General features: G+C 44.1%; 1 protein-coding gene across 2 annotated transcripts in view; it reads left to right on the top strand.

The window, feature by feature from the left end:
• Positions 1–21,495, top strand: part of LOC145402799 (ubiquitin-conjugating enzyme E2 Q2) — a 395,651-nt gene that overhangs the window by 333,345 nt on the left and 40,811 nt on the right. For both annotated transcript variants that reach the window (XM_080274696.1, XM_080274697.1), the window contains one exon: positions 2,614–2,680. In XM_080274696.1, coding sequence (XP_080130822.1) covers positions 2,614–2,680 — 67 coding nt within the window. The remainder of the gene's footprint in view (positions 1–2,613; positions 2,681–21,495) is intronic.

A 21,495-nucleotide genomic window follows, 5' to 3' on the forward strand; every position in this document is an offset into this window, starting at 1 on the left:
CGAAAAGTTTTATGCCTTTAATATTTTCGTGTTTCCGAGGCATCACTCTTCCCCTTGTACTCATTTACAATCAAACTCTTCAGCCAATCATCTGAGACAGTACGCACATATATAATCGTATTTATCAAGTCAGTAACTAACCCCACGTCTGTGATTATCTCGTGAGACCCTCAGCATTTCAGCAGTCAACCCAGACACACCAGCTGTCTGTCACTGAAAATAATTACAGTATACTTTTGTGACGAGCAGAAATAAAAGATAGTGCATGATAAAGTACAAGAGGCGGAGATATGATCACACGCATTGATGATCAGATATTGAAAAAATAAATAAATAAATAAATAAATAAAAGATGGAATGTGCTTGTATTTTCAAACTGACCAACTCATTCCATTTTTAATTATTTCATTATTATTCATCCATCCATCCATCATCCAACCCTACATTGCCCCATGAGGAGAGTAGGAGCCCTGGGCTAGGCAGTTGGTCTCAACATTTAAGATGAGTGACCAGCCTCACTCATCCCTGAGTCGCATTACATGAGCAATCAACCCCAACCATCCCTTGGATATAAACCTTCACCGGCTCAATCCGACTGGAGCGCAATAATTACCCACTAAACCACCAGGTGCCGTTTCATTATTGTTATTATTATTATTATTATTATTATTATTGAGGTATATGAGTGAGGGGGGTGTGAGTTGGGAGCAGGGCAGTGAAATGGTGGGGGACAGGGCGACGTGGAGGCGATTTGTTTGTGGCCACCCCGTACGGGATTGAGGGGTCTGGCAGTGGATAGATAGATAGATTATTATTTTTATGTTGCCACCACATAATTACACATGTTACTAACAATACTTGGAGATCATTTATTCATTTGATAAGTATAGACCCTCGCTTTAACCCCCAAAGTCTCATGACTGACAATCATCAGTTTGCAAATTTGTCACGTGGAGTCCTATGACTGATAATCATAGAAGGTCTCTCAAAAACTGCTGAGCGCTAAGCCAGCCCCTTTTACAACGTAAGTGGTTCCTACCCAATCAGAACTAGAGATGGGGTGGTGGAAAGGAAGATCCCATCCCCTCACCAGGTCTGTGGAGGGACCCTCCCCCCCCCTCCAGCCACTTCTCCACCTCCCTCTGGCTGATTGGATGCAGCCAGCTCTGTCCCCTCCCATCCAAACTACTCACCAATACCACATCTACATCATATGAGGGAGTGTCTCATGCCTGCTTCTCTCCACCTCATCTTCACCTCCCTCCCTCCCTTTTTTATATCAAATGACGCGGCAATTTCCCTGCCATGATCGCTTTGTGTGTGTTTCCTCCCACTGTAATACCCTCCACACCACCTCCACTGCATTGGAGGTGTGTCTCATTCCCCCGTAACTCCCACCAGAGACCCTCCACCTTACCTCCACCTTCCGCCCTCCCTGTCCTTTCTCCCGAATGTTGGTTTCATAGTGTTTTACGATTTTTTTTTTTTTTTTTTTTTTTTTCATGCTGACTCCTGCACCTGGTTTCATCAATAGAAACATATTTTACATTAATTTAACTGATTTTGGCAAGGTTCTTTTGTGAAAATTAGGTTTCTGCAGATTTTTTCCAGTTTTCTCTCCTACCACAAGGGGAAGACTTTTAAAATTTTGATGGGTGGTTTTGCAGCAACCATTACGCCTAGGGGACTAAGATTGGCATTTTCAGGTGTGTAAATTCAAGCTCTTCAGATCTGTAAGAAAAAAATTTTACCCCGATAAAAGTTGAAAAATCGTCCGTGAATTGCAGCTTGGATGGAAAATAGCCTAAGAAAAATGTGGTCTGTAGGGTTTAACGGACCTGTATAGACTGGGCATTGGATTTAAGACATTACGAATGCCACCAAGCATCCTTCAGCTATAACAGCGTATGTTCCTGTTCATTTTACACCAACCTGGCTTGAAATTGCCCTCTCCCTGTTGTGATTGCTGAGTTGTAATAACAGACTATAATAACATTGTATTAGTAATGAAGATGTGTTATGACAAGGATGTGAAATGAGCTACAAAAAAAATATATATATATATATATAGGCCAAGTTAGTGTAAAATGGGTATAGTTTTCATGTTTAGTACTTGAATATGTTAGTGTATATAGATATATATATATATATATATATATATATATATATATATATATATATATATTTTTAATGCATGAAATTCTGCCTTGGGGGGGGGGACTGTTGATTTTATCAGATCAGACTTCCCCCCCCAAGTTATTCCATTATAGTTAAGGTCTGTTGTATATAGGAAGGGAGTCAGTGGAAATGGGTTTTGTCTGTACTGCATCTAGATATTTTTTTGTAGTCATTAGAAATAAAGAATCCATGATGCAATGAACCACTTAACATCACGAAATTGAAGAACATGTCTCATAAGTCAAGGGGTATAGTACTGTATTTACCTTCAGCCCAAATTGGGATTAATAGTTAATCCCTGATCATGATTTAATACTATGCATCAAATTCTGGTGTTGGGAAATGGGTATGTAACGTCAGCATAAACTACAATTTGTTTACATGATGTGGGAAGTCAAATGCAAGATTCATTAAGTGTATTCTTTTTTTTAACAGGGCCAGTACAGTCTTGCCAGAGCTCAACAGTCCTTCAAGTCACTAGTACAGATTCATGAGAAAAATGGTAAGTGTTGTGGTGAGACTGTAGAGTAACAAGAAGACTGAATTGTAGCATGGTAGGAATTATTTTTAAGGTGATGCAGTTGTGTATGTGAAGTGTAGAATGTTATACTCTTCGGATGTTTCTTACATTTTCTTTTTCTGCATACAACAGACTGTAGATTAAGATAATAGGATTTTACTTCTTTTGCTGATTTTTAAAAAACTAGTTACCCATCCATCCATCCATCATCAAATCCTATTTTGCCCCATGAGGGGCGTAGGAGCCCGGGGCTAGGAAAGTTGGTCCTGGCATTTAAGATGAGAGTGACCAGCCTAACTCATCCCTGAGTGGCATTATGTGAGCAATAAACCCCAACCACCCCGTGGATATAACCCTTCACCGGCTCAATCCGATTGGAGGAAAACTAGTTACCTGCACTTTTTATAGCTCAGAAATAAGGAGCAGCACTAAAGGTATTCGCGGGTCACCAGCAATAGGCATAACACAGTGGGAAAAGTTGGCTTGGGTGAAATCATGAGAATGTTTAATGGTGGGTTTTGAGCTGTGATTTTATGCTGAGAGGGTTTATGTTACCAGATATTGTGTATTCAGTTAATGTTCAGTGCAGATGTCTGTTTTTCCTCATTTCATCATACCTTATATATCCTCTTACTTGGTATGTTGTTAAGGATGGAAGAATTAACTGAGATAATAAAATTCCCAGATTTAGCAAGTGTGACGATGTACAGCCTCTTCAAATTTTCTACTGCTATGAATCCTTCACAAATTAGTCGTTATTTTTCTTGGCTTACCATAACTACATTGTGGTAGGTGGTGGCGACCATCATCTGCTCACTTGATGTGGTGCTGCCTGCTTTTTCCTTTATCTTCATTCTTTTTCTTTGTCTGCCCTTGTCTCTTATTTCTTTCATCTTTCCTGTCAATTTTTATTACTCTTCATTCCTTTTCAGGTGGCATTACACTGAGTGACAAGCCTATTGGTTTCCTGGATCCCAGGAATTAATTTACAGTGCTGTGTGATTGTGATAACCATATACAGTAACCAACCCATACGTGTTCGCAACATGTCAGCAAGTGGGTTAGCAGAGGGTTAGTGCCCCTCCCTGTAAAATGACTAACTCAAGTCAAACGGCCACCCCTTAGGGGATAATGGCATGTGGCCATAGATAGATAGATAGATGATGTACCATTAGGTAAGTGCTTTCATGGGGTAGCAGAATACAAACCACTGGTGTTACCTTTAACTGGTAATATCAGCCCGAATGCCCCACAACGCGTATGAAACAATGAGCACAGTATGGGTAGGGCTGGCAGTTTATTCATATGTTGTAATTAGTGCAACAGGGGTTAACATAACCCATGGAAGAAGAGAATAACTTGGTACCATGCAAGTCAGAAAACACTTAGTTTTTCCACCTATACAGTCTTCCGTCCTGTAATGTGGTATCGAGTAACGCAGAATTGTACATACGTGGTCACCTACAGTGTGACCAAAAAATATATACCACGGTCACAAACAGATATTCCGTGGCAAGTTGTTGGGTGTTGGAGCTCAGATGGCCTGCCGAAAGTCAAATGTCGTGCATGATGACGTCAGGCAAGCAGTGCCCTGTGTTTGGTGCTCCCATTGGCCGTGGGGGCATTCTCCATTGTTTTTTTGGTCTCCAGCATCGTGGCTGCATCTGAGGTAGCTACTCCCATGGTACAGGGCATTGTTATGTAAGTGTTAAGCCTCACAGTCAGCTGGAACCGACCAATAAGTGATGGTGCTTCTCCTATGGGCAGAAAGTGGAGATAGAGTAATTCGAGAGCTGGAGGGTGGGAAGAGACAAGTTGACATGGCAGACGAGCACAAGGTGAATGAAAGCTTCATGAGGACAATTAGGAAAGACCGAGAGAAGGTAAAGGCAGATGTCAAGAGCAACCCCACAGCAACAGGACAGGCAACAATGAAAATCAGAAATGCAGCTCGGAAGACCACGGAACGACTTTGGTTCATTGAGAGGCAGAGACAGAGAAACATCGCTACTGATGACGCCATGCTGTGTGACAAGGCCAAGCATTTAAAGAGTGAGGTAACTAGACTACTAAACCAGGAGAACCCCACACCCTTTAAGGCCTCAAAGGGTTGTTTGAATTCTTTTATTAAGAGTTAATTTAACTGGTGAGGGGGCCATTGCTAATGTTTCTGCTGTTTCTGCTTTCCCAGCATTTCGTAGGGATGTCATCAGAGATGGTGGGTACACCCAGGACCAGATTTTTAATGCTGATGAGACAGGGCTTTTTTGGAAAAAAAATGCCCACAAGGACCTACATCAAACGTTATGAGCAGCAAGCCCGGGCTTGCAAGGCATTTGCGGAAAGACTCACTCTACTACTAACCTGTAATGCCTCTGGGACCTGCAATATGAAACACTTGTTATCTCACGAGTGGGGAAACTGCGCACCTACCTGAATTGTGACATGGATAAGCTCAACGTGCGCCGGATGTCAGCAAGATGGGGTGGATGTTGGGCACACTGTGTCTCGTATGGTTTGATGAGTGCTTCACCAAAGAAGCAGAAGATTTCTGCAAGCTGCGTGACTTGGCATTTAAGATCCTGCTTCTCTTAGACAATGCGCCAGGTCACTCATCACTCCTCATCGATCGTCAGCCCATCATCAAGGTTGTGTTCATGCCTCCGAACACAACCTCGTTCCTCCAGCCACTCGACCAAGAAGTGATTGCAGTGCTTACAGCAACCTATGCCTGGAAGGCCTTTGCTGTGCTCCAAGCATTTAAACTCAGTTCATTTTTTCCTTCAGTCCATATCCCCTTTGGTCCTTTTCCTCACAGAACCACAAATCTCACCCTCTACTGATATATCCCCATTTTGTTTTCCCGGTTACCATCTCCTTATAAACTTAGCGGCACCTGTTGTTATATCAAATCCCAATATGCAGTTGACACTATTTTAAACTTCACTTCATCCAGTTTTGATTACTCATTATATAAACTAAATTGCCGAAATATTACCAAATATATTTGTGTAGTTTATCGCTCCCCCAATGCTTCTTTGGAAGCCAGTGTATTTGATTCCATATCCACACAGTTGAGTAACCTTAACCTTGCCCTTAGCATTGAAATAACCATTCTGGGCAATTTTAACGTACATAATGTTGAATGGTTATTGCATTCTGCCAGGACTGACGATGCTGGTCTAGAGTGCAAGCTGTTTGCAGAATCGTTTAATATCACCCATCTGGTAAAGCAGCCAACCAGAATACCTGATAATCCTGACCATAATGCCCATCTCTTGGATTTATTCTTGACAAATAATCCAGATCAATACAGGATTGAGGTACTGTCACCACTTGGATCCTCTGACCACAATCTCATGAAAGCCTCATTAGTTAACCCCCCCACACCTCCCCGTTCTGAACCTGTCGGGGTGACCCGATGGCACTTTGATAGGGCAAACTGGGATGGATTTAGAAATTATCTTGCTGACATTCCCTGGCAGTCTTTCTTCTCTAGTGATACCAATTCTACCCAGTCCCACATTTGTGACTTAATACTAGCTGGTATGGATTTATTCATACGAAGTCAACAGTTCACTAAAAGATCAAACTCTCCAAAATGGTTTGATGGCAACTGTGCCAGAGCAAAAGCCCAAAGTCATTAGCATATAACTCTTACTTAAAATCAAAAACATCTGAATCACTCTCCCAATTTAAAATTGCTAGAAATCATGCAAAAGCTGTATTAAATCTTGCTAAATCAAACTTTCTTCAAAAGCAAGCATCAAAACTACTTAACAACCCTAATGACAATAGAATATTCTGGTCAGCTCTTAATTCTTTCAATAATAACTTTAACAAGTCATCTTCCATTCCCCCACTAAAATCTTCAGATGGCAATGTTACTAATGACCCTCGTGGGAAAGCAGATATTTTTTCCTGTACATTTGCCAGAAACTCTACCATAGACGATACCAGCCAGAATGTTCCAGTACTAGAACTTGATTCTCCCAAAATTGCCCCACTTAAAAAACAGACAAGATACGTAAAATCCATCCAAGACAATATACCTACCAACAAAGCTCCAGGCCCAGATGGAATTCCGCCAATTGTTTTGAAAAAGTGTTCCCCTGAACTTGCCTCTGTTCTGGCTAAATTTTTCAGATTATGCATACCTACTTCTTTATTCCCAAATTCATGGAAAGAAGCCAATATCCACCCAATTCCGAAGAAAGGAAGTTCATGTGACCCCTCTTATTACAGACCAATAGCTGTTACAAATTCTTTTGGTAAGGTTTTTGAAACTTTTTATAAGCACATTCTTAAACATCTTGAATCCAATTAGTGATAGACAATATGGTGTTCACCTCCATTGACATACTCAGTCTCCTAACTCATACCATCCATCAATCAATTGATCTACATGGAGAAACTCATGCAGTAGCTCTTGATATTTCTAAAGCTTTTGACAGAGTATGGCACCGTTCTCTTCTGTCCAAACTCCATTGCTATGGACTAACTTCTTTTGTTCCTTTGATTTCTCCATATCTTAGTGACAGGCAAATAAGAGTAGTACTAGTAGTAGTAGTAGTTGTTCCCTAGGCAGTCTGGCCAAACAGCCCCGAGTCCCTTAGGAAGGCCATGGCCAAGACCGGGCTTTCCCACAGAGCTCTCAAAGAGTGTATATTGTGTTTTTGGTGTAGGTGATTGTGTGCAATGCAGTCTTCCATAATGTGCTTAATAGTATGGGGTGCTGTGTTGCATCCTGGACAGGCATCAGCAATGAAGTCATTCAGCCTCTTCTGGTAGCTTAAGAGGGCTGGATGGTGCCCACATCTCAGCCTGGCCAGGTGGACGCTGTCCTCACGAGGAAGATAGGATTCAGAAGGGTGGATGTCAGGAAGCCGTGCATGCAGCTGTGTGTTGTCTTTAAGTGACTGAATGGAGCGGCGAGTGATCTGAGTGTGGATATGCTTCTGGAAGCTGGTCTGAAGTGGGCGAGGGGGGAGAGATGACAGTATTTGTGTATGGTATCTTGTGCTGGGTGTTGTTTTGATGTTCCTTGGTGTGGGTGGATGTGCTGCCATGTACTGTAGTGGATGTTGTGGGATTGTGGAGGCTGCAGCAAGAAACTGGGTGCCTCTCATGTCTAGGTGATCCTTGACTTTGAGGTCTTTCATTTCTTGATGTAGGTGGTCTGTGGGTGTAGTAGCTGTGCACCCTGTGATTATTTTTAGGGCCTTGTTCTGTATGGTCTGTAGAGTGTTGTAGTGTGTTTTGGTGAGGTTGGAAGCCCAGGCAGGGTTTGCATAATTCATCACTGAATGTATGTATTGTTTGTATACTGTGGCGGTGGTTTCTTTGTTGTGTCTGAATGTTGTATGGGCAAGTGACCTCAGACCATTGAGTCTTGGTGTTATTTTATTTTTAATGTTTGTGATATGTTGTTTAAATGACATTGATGTATTGTATGTTACACCAAGGAGTTTGTGTGTGTGTGTGTGTGTGTGGTAGGCGGATGTTGTTTATGGTGAGGTGTGGGATGTGACTGTGTTCTCCTGTCCAGTTTGTGAGAAGAGTCACTAGATTTGGCTGGGGCTATTTTGAGCCTGTTTGTGGTGACCATTCGTGTAGTGTGTTGAGGTAAGGTTGAATGATGTGTGCAGCTGTGTTTGCGTTTTGGTGCGTACATGTAAGTGTCATATCATCTGCATAGGAAGCTATGTGTATTTGTGGTGTGTGGGGTGTGGGTACGTCGTACATGTATAGGTTAAAGAGTGTAGGGGACAAAACAGATTCTTGGGGGACGCCGTTTGTGAAGTTTCTGATGTTAGAAGACTGACCGGCAAATGTTACGTGTGCACATCTGCCTGCTAAGTAGTTTGCCAGCCATGTTTTTGTGTTATTGTGCATGTTTGTGTTGAGTATTTTGTTTGTGAGGTTGTGGTGGGGGATGGCATCAATAGCTTTGCTAATGTCTATTTTGACTAGGAGCATTCTGTGTGGTGCCCTAGCTGAATTCATGCCATCAAAAACTCTCTGTGTAAGGTCTGTAAGAAGTGTGTTTATGGAGTGTAGTGGCCAAAAACCATGTTGTGACTGGGCTAGGGGAATGTGAGGTGTGACTAGTTGTAGTACCAGTCGTTCAGTGACTTTAGAGGGGGTGCAGAGGAGAGTGATGGGGCGATGTGAGGCGGGTAGCGTGGGGTCTTTGTTGGGTTTAGGGATAGTGATGATATTGTCTTGCTTCCAGATGTTGGGTATTATGTTGTGTGAGTAGCTGTAGTTTGATATGTTGGTGAGTGCTTGTATGCCTTGTGGTCCTTAGTGTTAAAGGTGAATGTTGCTTATGTTGTCTGGTCCACAGGCAGATGAGTGCTTGAGGTTGTTAATGATGTGCTTCGTCTGGTTGTAAGTGAAAAGTGTGTAGTTTGTGTCCGTGGGGAACTGTCTCTTGCGTTGGATGATACGTCGGTCTTTGGGATGGGGGTTTAGATGACTGACTTGTGAAAAGTGATTGATGAGAGTGTTTGCTTGTTGTTTGTTTGAGGGTATGGTGTCTGTTGTTGTGATGGCAGCGTGTGATTGTGTGGTGTTGCTGTTGGAAAGTGTGATGCTGTTTAGTGTTTTGTAGAGTTTGCTCATGTTTGTTTTGTGGTCAAGTGTTTGGAGGTAATTTTTCCAGTTTAGTGTTTGCTGTTCTGATATTTTATTGTTTATCTCAGTGTTGAGTTCTTGTATTTGTTGTATGGTGTCTTGTGTATGGGGTGTTGGGGAGTGTCGCAGTGTGTCCCGTTGTCTGATGAGGCCTTGAATTTCTGGTGTGAAGTTGGGGTTGTGTCCCTTTCTGTTGCCTCTAGGGATGTGTCTTTTGTCTGCATTTTGTGTAATTGTATTGAAAGTGTCCACAGCGGTGTTGATGTTTGTGATGGGTGTACTGTGTATGTTCTGTTGTTTGATGAATTGTGTGAGTTCATGTTTTTTAGTGTTTATGCCATCTATGTTTAACTGAAGGATGTTTATGTTGTGTGTGCAATGTGTGTTGGCTGCTGCAGCACGGGGGGGATGTGGTGTGGGTGGAGGGGAAGGGGTAGGAGGAGGTTGTGATGGACGTTAGGGTTGAGGTGGATTAAGATGGGTTGGAATGGGAGGAGTTGGGGGACTGGATGGTGTGGGAAGGGTTGGTGGGTTTGGCTGTGGAGGTGTGAAGGAAGTAGGAGTAGGTTTGGAAGTGGGGTTGATGGGTGGGGGGAAGGAGCATTAGGAGCAGGTCCAGGTGTTTGTGTAATGTTTTTTGGATGCAAGTGTTGTGCAGGTGTAATGGGTCCAGTTCTTGCAGGAATTGCACTGAACTGAACCCTTTGTCTGTCGGTTCGATGTGATAGGGTTTTGAGCATGTTGGACATATGTATTTGTTGGTGGGTCTTGGATTGCTTTCAGTGTCCCCGGCTAGAAGAAGTCATCGAGAAATGACAGCCAGGGAGTCATTTCTCGGTGTAGAAAAAACGGTGTTGTTGTGTGTGTTGTGTTGGGAGATGTGGTACTTGCCCGGGTGACCGAAGCCACTCCCAGGTACTCGAGCCCCGTGAGGGGCCGGGGGGGGTTTGCTTTGGTTTGGCCTCCATGCTGTCCTCTTCTCTTCGACAGCCTCTGGGGGGTAGACCCACGGCGAAGATGCCACCGTTCCGGGTCTCCAGGATGATGTTGGGTATGTTAGTGATGTGGTGTATCTTTGGAGAGTAATTGTGTGGTACTGTGGGGGACCATTTGGGGGGAATGTATGTGTTAGCAATTGTTATTTGTGATTTGTTACCAGTGTGTATTTTAATTGATTGTATTTCTGTTGTGGTGTCATGTGGGGGGAGAAGTGACTTTGTGTGTGCACTGGTATCTGCAAAGTTTATGGATTTGTGTACCAGGGTGATGAGTCAACCGCCACGTACGTCGGCCTGGTAGCGGATTCTGAAACGTGTCTGGATTACGAGAAAATCTGCGAGAACTTTTGCGATGTGCATATGAGGTTTTGACAAGTGGTATTGTGGAGAGTGCTGTACGACAATCTTAAGACCAACACCAGGTTGCGCCAGCGCAAGTGTTGGCCAATCAAGGAGCGGAAGGTTTCTTTATTTAAACCTGAGTAACCAATCACAGCACACCTGAGTATGACATCATAGTGGTACCAGACGATGTTTCCACACCGCCAGTCATAATTTCCAAGACAATATTGAAGCAGTGGAAGACCACCAAAATATTATGTATAGAAGGGCAGTGAACTTCTCAGAAGAAGAATTAAGTGCGCTGATTCATAATTTTTTCGACATTATGTCATGTAGGCTATCACCATATTTTAGATGAGTTTCTTCTTTACACTGGCTTGTTTAATTGAATTTTTTTGAACATTATATCATTAGGCTGTAATTTGTTTGCAGTAAAGGCAATATTGGCCAACAATGCTAGTTTTACCACTTATGTCGAAATAGTACTTGCTCCGTTATAGTATTCTGGCATTGTCCACAACGGTCTGCTGCCACATGTACTTATTATTTTTTGAATAATCGCAACAGTTGTATGCACTTAAGGATTAATTGATGCATGACTTAATTCTGAGGATTTGGGGGATGTTTGAGCTACAACATTCGTAAAAATAGGAGAGTTGTAAGGCGTACGATGTACTTAGGGCTGCCTCTCACATGGCGCAGCTGTAAGAGGAGAATTGACAACGCCACATAGGGTTTGCGCTCGTTTTCTAGGGCTCCAGAATATGCACCTAAGTGAAAAGTTGCTCTTACGCCCAAAGATGGTGGATTTGCTAGAATTTTTGAGCTTTCAGAATCCGCCCCCTGGTCTTGTCGAATGGTGGTGAAGTTATGAAATGTCGGTGTTTTTTGTGCTCTGTGTAGTTTTGTTTCTTGTAAGATGGCAGTGTGTATGTTCTGTTGTTTGATGAATTGTGTGAGTTCATGTACAGTATTTTGGTGTTTATGCCATCTATGTTTAACTGAAGGATGTTTATGTTGTGTGTGCGATGTGTGTTAGCTGCTGCAGCACGGGGGGGAGGTGGTGTGGGTGGAGGGGAAGGGGTAGGAGGAGGTTGTGATGGATGTAAGGGTTGAGGTGGATTAGGATGGGTTGGAATGGGAGGAGTTGGGGGACTGGATGGTGTGGGAAGGGTCGGTGGGTTTGGCTGTGGAGGTGTGAAGGAAGTAGGAGTAGGATTGGAAGGGGGGTTGATGGGTGGGGGGAAGGAGCATAAGGTGCAGGTCCAAGTGTTTGTGTAATGTTTTCTGGATGCAAGAGTTGTGCAGGTGTAATGGGTCCAGTTCTTTCAGGAATTGCACTGAACTGAACCCTTTGTCTGTTGGCTCGACATGATAGGTTTTGAGCATGTTGGACATATGTATTTGTTGGTGGGTCCTGGATTGCTCTCAATGTCCCCAGCTAGAAGAAGATGTCGAGAAATGACAGCCAGGGAGTCATTTCTCAGTGTAGAAAAAATGGTGTTGTTGTGTGTGTTGTGTTGGGAGATGTGGTACTTCCCCGGGCGACCGAAGCCACTCCCAGGTACTCGAGCCCCGTGAGAGGCCGGGGGGGTTTGCAGTGGTTTGGCTTCCATGCTGTCCTCCTCTTCTCTTTGACAGCCCCTGGGGGGTAGACCCACGACGAAGATGCCACCGCTCCAGGTCCGGAAAATAAGAGTAAAAGTAGATGATGTATATTCTAATTTCCGCTCAAATAACGCTGGCGTGCTGCAGGGGTCAGTTTTGGCGCCAACCCTATTCCTGGTTCATATTAATGATCTCTTATCTGTCACCCACAGTCCCATCCACTCATACGCAGATGACTCAACACTACATAGTTCATTCACACTCAAACACCCAGTTACAAAGTCTAATATCTCTACCTCTCAACTCAGTACAGCCATCTCCATAAATCAAGACGATCAATGAATGGGGACAATACAACCTTGTCTCATGTAATGCTAGTAAAACTAAATATATACAATTTACTGATAGACAGATATTGCCAGATTTGTACATTACCTTTAGTCCTACTAATATTCCCATCTCCAAAAGTATTGAAATTCTTGGCGTCTCACTTAACAGTGCCCTCAATTGGACCTCTCATGTCAGATCACTTGCTAAAACCGCCTCAAAGAAATGTGGATTATTGTACAGAGTCCGTAACTTCTTCGCTGATGAGCAATTAGCTATAATTTATAAGAGTCATGTGTGGTCTCGTCTTGAATATTGCTCACCCTTGTGGAATGGATGTGGAGAGGTTGCATTAAAACAACTAGACAAAATTCAGAACAAAAGCTGTTAGAATTATTAACAACCCTGCCATTACAAATAAACTACCTCCCCTGCAAGTAAGAAGGAATGTTGCCTCCCTTACATTATTTTACAGATATTTTTTTGGCAAATGCTCAGATGAAGTTGCGTCCATTGTGCCACCTTTCCATGCCTTCCCTCATGCTACAGTACATGGGCATCTGGTAGTGCTCATGACTGGAATGTCACTCTGCCATATTGCAGAACTTCTGCCTCTCAGAATTCTTTCATTCCCCAAACTACATCTCTCTGGAACTGGCTTCCCCAGAGTTGTTTCCCTCCAAATTTCAGCCCACAGCTGTTCACGTCTAACTGTTACAGATATTTTATGAACAGAAAATACAAGTAATCTGGTGCATGGATTATTTTGTTATTCATTTGTTTTTCCTTCCTACGTTCTGGGGGGGGGGGGGAAACGGCCACCGTTACCGACGAAGATTTGGACAAGCTGGCAACTTCACCAGATTCCCCACAGCCTGAATCACCCACACCTGGCACAAGCTGTGACTCCCCACTGCCACCCGCTGCACTTGCCGCCGCCGTTGTCACACAGCATTCTAGGGAAGCAAAGTCTCATCAACTTCTGGAAGTCATTCAACATCAAGAATGGAGTGAACATCATTGGAATGAGCTGACGCAGGCCACGGTGCATCACGCCTGGTGCAACATTTTGCAAGGTTTGCCAGACAACAGGCTTGACTTACAGACCGAGCTACAGGGTGTTGATGCAGTGGTTGACAGCGGTTGAAGCAGCAAGGAGAGCGCTGGCGTGGAACAACTTGACGCTGCTGACTTACAGGTGCTTCTTGCCCCAGACCCCACCCTGGACAATGAGGAACTGTTGGACCAGCTGCAGGAAGAGAGTGAAGAACAGGGAGAGCCAGAGGAATGGTCATTGGGCTGGATAGCAATGAGCGCGCTGAGAAAAACTGTGGAATTGTACGAGAGGCTCACTTTCGTCATCACCAACCAGGACACAGATAAGGACCAAGCTGAGCCAACTGCTGCATTAGTGGCCAGTGATGCAGGTAGTACACAGAGATGTTTAGGCAGAGAGTCAATGCTTGCCAACAGATGATCATAGACTTTTTTATATTTTGCAAGGTAGCTTCACAACAACCATCCTCTGGTGATGATTCAAGCCCAGAAGACAGTGCTGAACCTGATGAAGGGGTTATGTCCATTATTTCCTCCATGGAGTTTGAAGGGTTTGACTCTGACGATGAAGGGGACCAGCCAACCACATCACGACAGTGACTACGCAGAGTGGGGTCTGGGGGTGCCAGGGACAGTGAGTGTAGCCATCAGAGCGAGTCAGGTTAATGACCTAAACTTTTTTTTATTAATGTCTAGGAACCTTTCTTGTGTTTTTTTAATAACTTCATATGTATGAGTCAGTTGGGTGTTTTTTGGAGGGCTTGGGTGGGATTTGGGATGAAAAGGGCGACTTTGGAAAATATACAGTTTAGGTCAGCCCTTTATAATGGAAACATATGGAATGCATAACATGGAAAAGTAAACCGTGGTGAGTTGTCAGTCTATATTAGTCACGTTAAAGGAGGGAGGGCATTTGCCTACTACACCAGCACCTCAACATTCATGAGATCAACATCCATGAGTTCATCTATCTGAGAGGTAGCCTTAGGCTTGTGAAATATACTTAGTGTCGCACCGAGCAGTGTGGTTAATGGGTCTGGGCATTTCACCATGCAAATGGAAACCGAGTAAATGGGTACATTGTAACGCATGTTATGAGGTCAAATGGGTTTGAAAATGTCCCAGAATTTTCCCAAGTCCTCCCCTCAGACCCTCCTGAAAATTTTTTACCACCACCACCACTGCCCTCAGATACTCAGACAAGATCATCTCATAATGGTACTTAAAACTAGCTGTCACCTAATGGTCTACGGGTTGCAGGAGGGAAGTTGTGTTGCCTGGAAAAATACTGTCATAACACTTTGATGTAAACTCTCCAAGTAGGCTGGGTGCCCTGTGGCACTATCATACTATCTATCTATCTATCTATCTACTGCCAGATGCCTCAATCCCGTTTGGGGTGGCCACAAAAAAATCGCCTCCACGTCGCCCTGTCCCCCGCCATTTCACTGCCCTGCTCCAAACTCACATCCCCCTCTCTCATCCACCCCATCCCTCCATCTCATCCTCGACCTCCCCCTCCCTCTTCTCCCCTCCCTCTTCTCCCCTCCACCTCACTCACATACACTCTCTTCGTCAGTCTTTCACCCTCCATCCTCTCCACATGGCCAAACCACCTCAGTGTGTTTCTCATAACGCTTCCTATTACATCCACATCCACACCACAACACTCCTTTATATCCTCATTCATCAGCCTGTCTCTCCATGTGACTCCACAGGCTCCTCTTAAATAACTCATTTCCACTGCTCTCACTCTTGACTTGTGTCCTTCCAACAACGTCCAAGCTTCACTTCCATACGTTAGAGTTGGTATCACAATACTGTCATGTAGTAACTTTTTAACTTTCATGCTCACTTCCCTGCTTCTTATCACTGCTTTCAAGGAACCAGCAACCTTTCTTCCCTGCTGTACCCTTTCAAGCACTTCACCCTCCAAACCTCCATTGTTACTCATCACACTACCCAAGTACTTAAATGTACTCACATTTTCCAATTCCTCACCATCCAACCTCGCTGTACATTCACTGACTTCACCTCTCTCAAAGACCATCACTTTACTCTTCCCTACATTCACCTTTAGATTCCGTTTCTTACACACACTCCCAAACTCATCCACTAAGCCTTGCAGCTCTCCTTTGTCTTCACTCAACAACACAGTATCATCTGCAAACAACGGTACAGGGAGTTTCCAAACACTTCCCTCTCTCACAAGGGCCACTCCAACATCCACTACCCTACCTTGTACCTCTTTTATTACCCCATCCATGTACAGATTGAACAACCATGGAGACATGACATCCCTGTTTCATCCCAACCTTCAAAGAGAAAAATTCACTCAGTTCACCATCCACATGCACTGCAGCCTTAGCACCACCATACATACTCTTCACAGCATTCAACAACTTCCCATCTACTCCATATATTCTTAATACTTTCCACAATCCTTGTCTGTCCACCCTGTCATATGCTTTCTCCAAGTCCATGAAAGCTGCATACAACTTCTTTCCCTTCTCTAGAAACTTTTCCACTAAATATCTAATAATGAATATCTGATCTACACAAGCTCTTCCCTTCCTAAAGCCTCCCTGTTCTTCTCCAACTAACTCCTCTGTTCTCTCTCTAACTCTGTAAATAAGTATCCTACCATACACTTTTCCTGTTATACTAAGAAGACAGATGCTCCTGTGATTACCACACACTTCTTTTCCCCCTTTTCCTTTGTCTATCTATCTATCTATCTATAGCCCGACGCCCTAATCCCGCAAAGGGTGGCCGCAGACAAAACGCCTCCAAGTCACTCTGTCACCCACCATTTGACTCCCCTCCCCCCAGCTCACCCCCCCCTCCCTCATATACCTCTCAACTCCATCCCTCCACCTCATCCTCAGTCTACCCCTCCCTCTCCCTCCCTCCACCTCACCTACATACACCCTCTTAGTCAGTCTTTCATTCTCCATCCTCTCCTCCTGTCCAAACCACCTCAGTGTATTTCTCCTAATCTTTTCAACCACATCCACATCTACCCCACAACGTTCCTTCACTTCTTCATTCATCAACCTGTCCCTCCACGTCACTCCACATGCTCCTCTCAAGTAACTCATTTCCACTGCTCTCACTCTTGACTTGTTCCCCTCTTGCAAGGGAATAATTATACCTGACTTCCAATCCTCTGGGACTCTACCTTCTTTCCAGGCCAATCTGCACATTTTCCACATCCATTCTACTACTCTCTCTCCTCCATACTTCAGCATTTCACCACACACTCCATCAATTCCTGGGGCTTTCCCCAATTTAACTTTCTTCATTGCTTCCACAACTTCTATCCTACTGATTTCTTCATGTCTTCTCACCTCCCTCCTTCTCCCAGCCATTTCCCAGCCACTTATACTCGCATTACTTCCATCCTCTGTGTTCAACAATTCCTTAAGGTGTTCTCTCCATCTGCTCACTTTTTCTCCCTTCTCCACTACTAATCTAACATTTTATCTTTCACTCCTCTGATAATTTCACTTCCACCCTGTCTTACTCTTTTCACCTCTTTCCAGAACATTTTCTTACAGTCCCTCCAGTTTACACTCAAGTTCCTTCCAAATTCCTCATCTCCTTTCTTCTTACTCTCTCTCATACTAATCTTTTCACCTCTCTCTTTCTTTCTACATATAACTCTCTCTTCTGCCTCTCAACTTCTTCCACTCCCCTATTTCTCATCCATTCATTGTATGCTTTCTTCTTTTGTGCCACAGACTGTCTCACCTCTTCATTCCACCACGCTGGTCCTTGCACACCCCTCCGTCTTCTCTTCATCCCACACACCACATCACATGCTGCACATATATCTTCTGTAAATATCCTGCACACACCTTCCACATCCCCCATCTGCTCCAATTCATATTTGCCCAATCATTCCTCCACTTCTCTCTTATATTCTGCCTTTTTCTCATCCTCATGTAACCTTTCCACTCTCCTTACAAATACTCCTTCTGCCCGTCCTTCCCTTCTTCTATTTCTCCATCCTAATTGGACCTTGATTCTGGCCACCACCAAGTAGTGGTCAGAAAGTCCACTACCCCAACCTCTTGCATCCATTACACATTTTTGCATCCTTTCATCCACACACACATAATCAATCATTGCCTTCCTTTCATTCAGTTCACCACCCACCCTTCTCATCACTCGCCATGTATACCTGTGGATCATTTTGTGCCTGAAGAGGGTATTGGCTATCACCAACCCCCTCCTAGCACAAATGTCCACTAACGCACTGCCATTCTCATCTATCTCAGCAGGCACACCCCACTCACCAACTATTCCATCCACCTTCACATTCCCTACTTTACCATTCATATCACCAATCAAAATCACTCTCTCATTCCTTCCAAACTTTTCCATGCACACTTCCACATTTGTCCAGAATTCTTCTCTCACGCTTCTTGCACGATCTTGTGTTGGCACTTACACACACACAATCGCTCACATTTGTATTCCAACTTTCAGTCTTACCCACACAATCCTTGACCCAACTGATCCATGCTCTCTTATGCTCTTCTTCCATCTTTTACTCACAACTATACATACTCCTTCTTTTGCCCTCTCATTCTCACCTACTCCTGCACATATACCCCATCCATACTCCCATTGTCTCACACTCTTACCTCTCCATTTCGTTTCAGTTATTCCGCATACGTCAACTTTCGCACCCTCAAGCACCTGAACAATCTCTCTCTCTTTCACCTCATCATTCGCTCCCCTTACATTCGACGTTCCGATTACCATGTCCTTTGTCCAGTCCTTGGTCGTCATCTTTTGGTAAGTCCTTGTCCGAGGCTTATTGTTTGTCTTTTTAGTTAGTTGTTTTCCGGGGAGGGGCACTAACCCTCCGCCATCCCTTTTAGTCGCCATTTACGACAAGCAGGGATACTGGGGGAGTATTCTTGAAAACCTCCCCTGCCCCCAGAGGTCAAATGCCATTCATTAATATGAAATCATGTTTCCTTTGTTTTTCAGGACCAGTTGGATGGGTTTTGGTATGGAATCACTTACATCTCTAAAGTAATCTAAGTACGTTTCTTTGCACCAAACATTTGTTAGTTCTGTCGTGAGGGTGTCCAGATTGGGTGTCTTCTTCTCTGACATAATTTTTATCATTTTCGCCTAGTAGTTTTATGTCGGATTTAGATCCGGACTGTTGCCAGGCCAGTCGAGGACCTGAATCTGATTATCCTGAAGCCATTTTGCCGCCTTCCTTGACTTGTGACATGGAGCTGAATCGTGCATGAAAAAGTCGCACCCACGAATAGCAAAAAAGTTTAACAAATCTTTCGGAACTTGAATGTACTGGCCACCATTCATCATCAAGTTCTTTGGAAGAAAATAGAGTCCTCCCCTTCCCATTTCATCTGAGAAACACCCCCATACCATTACTGATTGTGGGTGCTGAACAGTCGTCACTGTGTAAGCAGGGTCATATTGACTATGGGAGGCAGGGCGACGATCCTTGGTGGAACGCACCTGGAACACTTGAAACGTGCATTCATCTGGAAACATAATTTTTTCCACTCATCCTATGTCCAGTGTGCATACTTCTTGGCAAACTGAATGCGCTGCTTCTTCATGTGGTCAGCAAGAAGCGGTTTCTTGGCTGCAGTGCAGTTTGGCAAACCCAGCTCCTTCTGCAAGCGGTGTTGGATAGTTTGAATTGAGATGTAACAGCTGGGGATGCATTCTCTTCAATTCTGCTGCTGTCAGTGGAGGATTCTTGATTACTTCCCTCTTCAGAAGTGTATCTGTTCCTCTGGAAATCGTCCTCTTCTTTCCATTGCCGTGCTTGTGCTCTGGTGGCTGGCCACACGCTGCAGCAAGACTCTTCATGACGGTCGACTTTGCACATCCAGTATGTTCACAAATTGTGTTGATAGGGATATTATCCTGCTTCCATGCAATGATACGGACTCTCTCATCCCTTGAGCAGTACTTTCCAGGCATGGCAACTGGACTCTGGGAAATTAACAGGGCAAACAGTAATGCATACGAAAAACGAGGCAGGTGCAAGCTTGGAGCGACGGGAACACATACTCCCACTCTCACTTCTGGGCAAGCACTGACGTGCTGAGTGTTTCACCACCTTCTGCCAACGCCAGAGGAGTTGTCAGTTACTTCTTGCCCAAAAAATTCACTTGGTAGAGGTGGAAACACAAGGCAAAGACAGACAACTCTCCCATAGCAGTTGTGTGTGTAGGTCCTAAGTCAATTTGCGGTGGGTGTATATATATATGTAGTATAACAAACACGTGGTTATTTACCTTAAATGGAGCAGATGGCAGTCCTGATTGGCTTGAATACAGGTGGTTCCGAGGCAGGGAGATGCACTTATGGTGTCCCCACCACATCACCTTCCACTCTCTCATTCCCATCACAAGTCTCGCCCTCATCACTTGACCGAACCACTTCCCCACGTGCCTGTACCTCATTCGCCTCTCCCATAAAACCTTCAAAGTCCAAAGATGACACCACTGACATCACATCATCATCGTCTTCCCCAGGAAGTGTAGCAGACGATGTAGAGGGAACAGGCTCCCGTTGTTCTTGAGTTCGGTAGTAGCATGTGATGAGTGTTTGGTTTCATCTGTTGACTTCTGTATTGTTTTTTTTCAATGTAATAATGAAAAGTGGTTTCTTCCCCACTGAGCACTTCCTGTATCCTAAGGTAGCTGGTTTCATTTGCCTTGACCTTTTCTCTCAGAACATCCACTGCTGCTAGAATTTTACTGATCTTCGTCTTTGTCCTCCGTTGGATTCTACTCAAAACGTTGCTCAGATATGGCCTCTTGTGCAGCGTCTACAAAGGGGAGGAGGTGGGGGGTTGTTCAATATGGGAGATGGCAGTTATGGCCTACTCTTTCCCCTGATTTCGTTCACTTGGGGTTCAACATGTTCATTATGGTTTTATGAACCTGATTATCCCTGCTCGTTCACTAGGCGAATTGTTTACTCTGAATACGTTCACTATGGGAGGGTACTGCATATCTATCTACTGTATCTATCTATCTATCTAAATGCTGTATATATATCTCATTCATTCTTTCCTTACCTAATCCAGTGTTGCCTAGCCTGGGGCTAGGCAAGTTGGTCCTGACATTGAAGATGAGAGTGACCAACCTCACTCATCCCAGAGTGGCATTACATGAGCAATAAACCCCAACCACCCCTAGGATATAAACCTGCACCTGCTCAATCGAATTGGAGCACCTTCATTAGTGACTTAACCACCAGGCACCCAAATTTGGTTATATGGCTACCACCCAGCATAGTAAATGGTTTCCTGGTGTACAGGTAACCATTCAGCTTGTCAGCGTAGAGTCACCTTAGACAGAAGGAAGAAGAAAGAATGAAAAAAAGACAGAAGTGGAAGGAAGGAATGAAAGAAGGAAGAGAGGAAAGGGCAGGCACCCAAGAGCAGCACTACATCGAGTCAGTGGATGGTGAGCGCCCCCCCCCACACACACACACACACAGTATATATATATAGATATGGTTTAAATAACAGAACAGTGGGAGGAAAAACAAATGAATGAAAAATAATCTCATGCACCAGATTACTGGCCTCCTCCATTCATAAAGACTCTGTCAGTGTTGGACTTGAACAACTGTAGGTTGAAGTTTGGGGGTAAACAACTCTGGGGAAGTGAGTTCCAGAGAGACGCAGTTCAGTGAATAAAAGAATTCAGATAGGCAGAAGCTCTGAAACATGGCTGTGTGACATTCCAGTCATGAGCGCTACCAGATGCCTGTGTAGCACGAAGGAAGGCATGGAGAGGTGACACAATGGAC

Source organism: Coenobita brevimanus, chromosome 59 (assembly GCF_032717465.1).
Source record: "Coenobita brevimanus isolate Jiangsu-jjx chromosome 59, ASM3271746v2, whole genome shotgun sequence".
NCBI classification, from domain to species: Eukaryota; Metazoa; Arthropoda; class Malacostraca; order Decapoda; family Coenobitidae; genus Coenobita; species Coenobita brevimanus.